Source organism: Myotis davidii, unplaced genomic scaffold (genome assembly GCF_000327345.1).
Source record: "Myotis davidii unplaced genomic scaffold, ASM32734v1 scaffold545, whole genome shotgun sequence".
NCBI lineage: Eukaryota > Metazoa > Chordata > Mammalia > Chiroptera > Vespertilionidae > Myotis > Myotis davidii.
In genome coordinates this window covers 172,622-175,995 of record NW_006296634.1, presented here as the reverse complement: position 1 = coordinate 175,995, position 3,374 = coordinate 172,622, and the positions used below count along the sequence as shown (strand labels likewise).

General features: G+C 42.4%; 1 protein-coding gene across 1 annotated transcript in view; it reads left to right on the top strand.

Annotated features, from left to right (window-relative positions):
* IK (IK cytokine, down-regulator of HLA II) overlaps nucleotides 1-3,374 on the top strand; it is a 14,992-nt gene that overhangs the window by 6,328 nt on the left and 5,290 nt on the right. Inside the window, exons 5-9 of the mRNA XM_006772416.2 lie at nucleotides 358-525; nucleotides 680-794; nucleotides 1,471-1,541; nucleotides 1,693-1,739; nucleotides 2,594-2,757. Coding sequence (XP_006772479.1) covers nucleotides 358-525; nucleotides 680-794; nucleotides 1,471-1,541; nucleotides 1,693-1,739; nucleotides 2,594-2,757 — 565 coding nt within the window. The remainder of the gene's footprint in view (nucleotides 1-357; nucleotides 526-679; nucleotides 795-1,470; nucleotides 1,542-1,692; nucleotides 1,740-2,593; nucleotides 2,758-3,374) is intronic.

Genomic DNA, 3,374 nt, shown 5'->3' with positions numbered 1-3,374 from the left:
AGGGATCAAGCCGGCAGGGGAGAGCATTTAGGGGGATCAGGCCGGCAGGCAGGTGAGCAGTTAGGAGCCAGCAGTCCCAATGGGTCCCAGATTGGAGAGGTTGCAGGCTGGGCTGAGGGACTCTATCCCCACTCCCCATGCACGAATTTCGTGCACCAGGCCTCTAGTGTTATATATAAGCTGGAAGGTGCTGTGTTGTGATTTTGAGGACTATCAAGAAGTGACCAGCAATTCTATCACCATAAATGAGCTTTCACTATAGAGAGCTGGATAAAGGCATAGAGAAACAGGAATAGTACTATTGATGTTGGGATAGCAGCTGGTAAGCTTTACACATTTGCCTTTCTCTGGTCATAGTTATTATGCCAAGCTTCGTCAACAAGAAATTGAAAGAGAGAGAGAACTAGCAGAGAAGTACCGGGACCGAGCCAAGGAGCGGCGAGATGGCGTGAATAAAGACTATGAGGAAACGGAGCTGATCAGCACCACAGCTAACTACAGGGCTGTGGGCCCCACTGCTGAGGCGTGAGTACCATGGGGCCAGGGCATGGTTTCCTCGGCACCCCAGTCATGTGTTCTTCCTCACGCTTTCCCTGCTCTTGAGCCCACATCAAGCCATTTCAAAAGGCATTTGCCACCCAGAATGGACTGTTCTAATGTGGCCTCTTTCATTATATAGGGACAAATCAGCTGCAGAAAAGAGAAGACAGTTGATCCAGGAGTCCAAATTCTTGGGTGGTGACATGGAACACACCCATTTGGTGAAAGGCTTGGATTTTGCTCTGCTTCAAAAGGTGAGTCTTGGTGTGAGTGAGTGGAGAGTGATACTAGATTGGTGAATGCTCTTGTATGGGCCTTCCAAGGTGAGAAGGGAGACTACTGTTAGTTCAGACTCTCTAGAAGATGGCCCCTCTGTAGGACTAATTGCTATTTATTCTTCAAGTCTCAACTTCAATTTTCTTTTCTTGGGGAAACCTTCCTTGCTCACCCAGGTAAGATTAAGTTCCTCCACTCCTTACCTCCTACTTCCTGCACCCTTGCATACCTCTTCTGTTTCACTTATTGCAGTTATCACACTTTGTTGTTTCTTATATTTGTCTGTCTCGCCCTAGCCGGTTTGGCTTGGTGGATAGAGCATTGGCCTGCAGACCTAAGGGTCAGGTTCGATTCCTGTCAAGGGCACATGCCTGGATTGTGGGCTCAATCCCCAGTAGGGGGCATGCAGGAGGCAGCCGATTAATGATTCTTTCCCATCATTGATGTTTCTATCTCTCTCCCTCTCCCTTCCTCTCTGAAATTAATAAAAATATATTAAAAAAAAAACTTGTCTATCTCTCCTGCTATAAGCTGCATTAGGGCAAAGATTATATTGTCTTGTTTAGTATTGAATTCTTGGTTCCTGGGACAGTGTGGTATAGTGTAAATATGTGTAAAATTATTATGTCTAAACGCTACTTGCTTTCCTCTTAGGTACGAGCTGAGATTGCCAGCAAAGAGAAAGAGGAGGAAGAACTAATGGAAAAGCCCCAGAAGGAAACCAAGTATGTAAATATCAGGGAGAACTTGAGGGTTTAGAGAGGTGGGACATAAAGTACCAACACAGTTAGCAAAATAAATAAATAATCAAAATAAAATATATATTTTTTAAAAATAAAAAATTTATTTATTTATTTATTTATTTTCTCTTTTCAGGAAAGATGAAGATCCTGAAAATAAAATTGAATTTAAAACACGTTTGGGTGAGTACAGGATTTCTGCACTAGTGGCTCTGCATTCTAGATGAATTGTAGGTCATTTAATGCTTTGGGAGGATATGCTTTTCCTTTCCCTCAGCTTATTTTCCTCTTTTTTTGCCCCTAAGCCAGCTACTTCCAATAAAATAGTCTAATAGAATTCAGACGTGGACTTAGATATTTCATATGTTATTAATGCCTCCTTAGTTAAGTTGGAAGCTCTTTCAGATTAGGGCTTATACTTTAAGGGAGGTAGCATTATTGGTGATTTCAAATTCAGAATTTGCAATCTGAGAGAACTGGGTTTGAATCCTGATGATGACACCACACTAGGCATGTGATTTTTGGCATCTGTGTTCATTTCTCAGTGTCTGTTTGTCCATGGCAAAATGGGTTAATGTTCATCTCATGGGATTATTGGGATGAAGAGAAGTAATATAGGCAACATGCCTACTAAGAGCTGGTTTTTCATTCATCATCAGTATCACTTTAAACCTCATTCTTATTCCTCACAGGGCCTAATACAATGATAGACACATAGTGCCCTTGAGAAGGCAATGGGGAAAAGTGTATAGGAGCTCAGGCTTTGGAGTTAGGCTGCCTGGATCTCATTCTTTGCTTTGCCACTTGGTAGCTATATGACTTTAGGTAAATCACTTAACTCTCAGCCTTAGTATTCTCATCAGTTAAAGGTGATAATAATGTCCGTCTCCCGGGGCTGTTGTGAAAATTGAATGAAGCAAAGCAAAGCATGCATAGCACTTGGCATGATGACAGGCACAGAGTGAGCACCCAATAAATGGCAGCTGCTCTTATGGAAGGTTCTCGTTGGCTATTTGCTGCTCTGCCTCTTTCCATAGGCCGCAATGTATACCGCATGCTCTTCAAAAGCAAGGCGTATGAGCGGAATGAGCTGTTCCTGCCGGGTCGCATGGCCTATGTGGTAGACCTGGATGATGAATATGCTGACACAGACATCCCTACCACTCTTATCCGCAGCAAAGCTGACTGCCCCACCATGGAGGTGAGTAACCCAAATCCTGAAAGCCTTGCACATGAGTCTCAAACCTGGAAATTAGCTTTAATTTTGCCTCAGCCTCATGGACCACATTTAACCCATCACCAAGTCCTGTTCACGTTTCATCTCCTAAATTTCAATTGAATCTATTCCCTTTTCTCCATCTTCACCAATAACATTCTAGTCTAAGCCATCATCTCTTGCTAGAACTGTTAAAAGTGGCTCTTGCCCTTGCCCAGTGCTCAGTTGGTTGGAGCGTTGTCTAACACACCAAAAGGTTGTGGGTTCAGTTCCTGGTCAGGGTGTGTATTGGAGGTAGTTGATCAATGTCCCCCCCCTAAAATTAAATTAACATAACCTTGGGTGAGAATTTTTTAAAAAGGCTCCTAATTGGTTTCACTTCCTCTCTGGTTTCCGTCTAATATTTTATTTATTTTTAATTATTACTGAGATGAAATTCACATGCCATACAATTTGCCTTTTTAAAGTGTACAGTTCAATGGCTTTTAGTATCCTATCTAATAAAAAACAAAAATGGTAATTGGCGTACGACCAATACCCTTTTCATTGGCTAATCAGGGCTATATGCAAATTAACTGCCAACTAAGATTGGCAGTTAACTG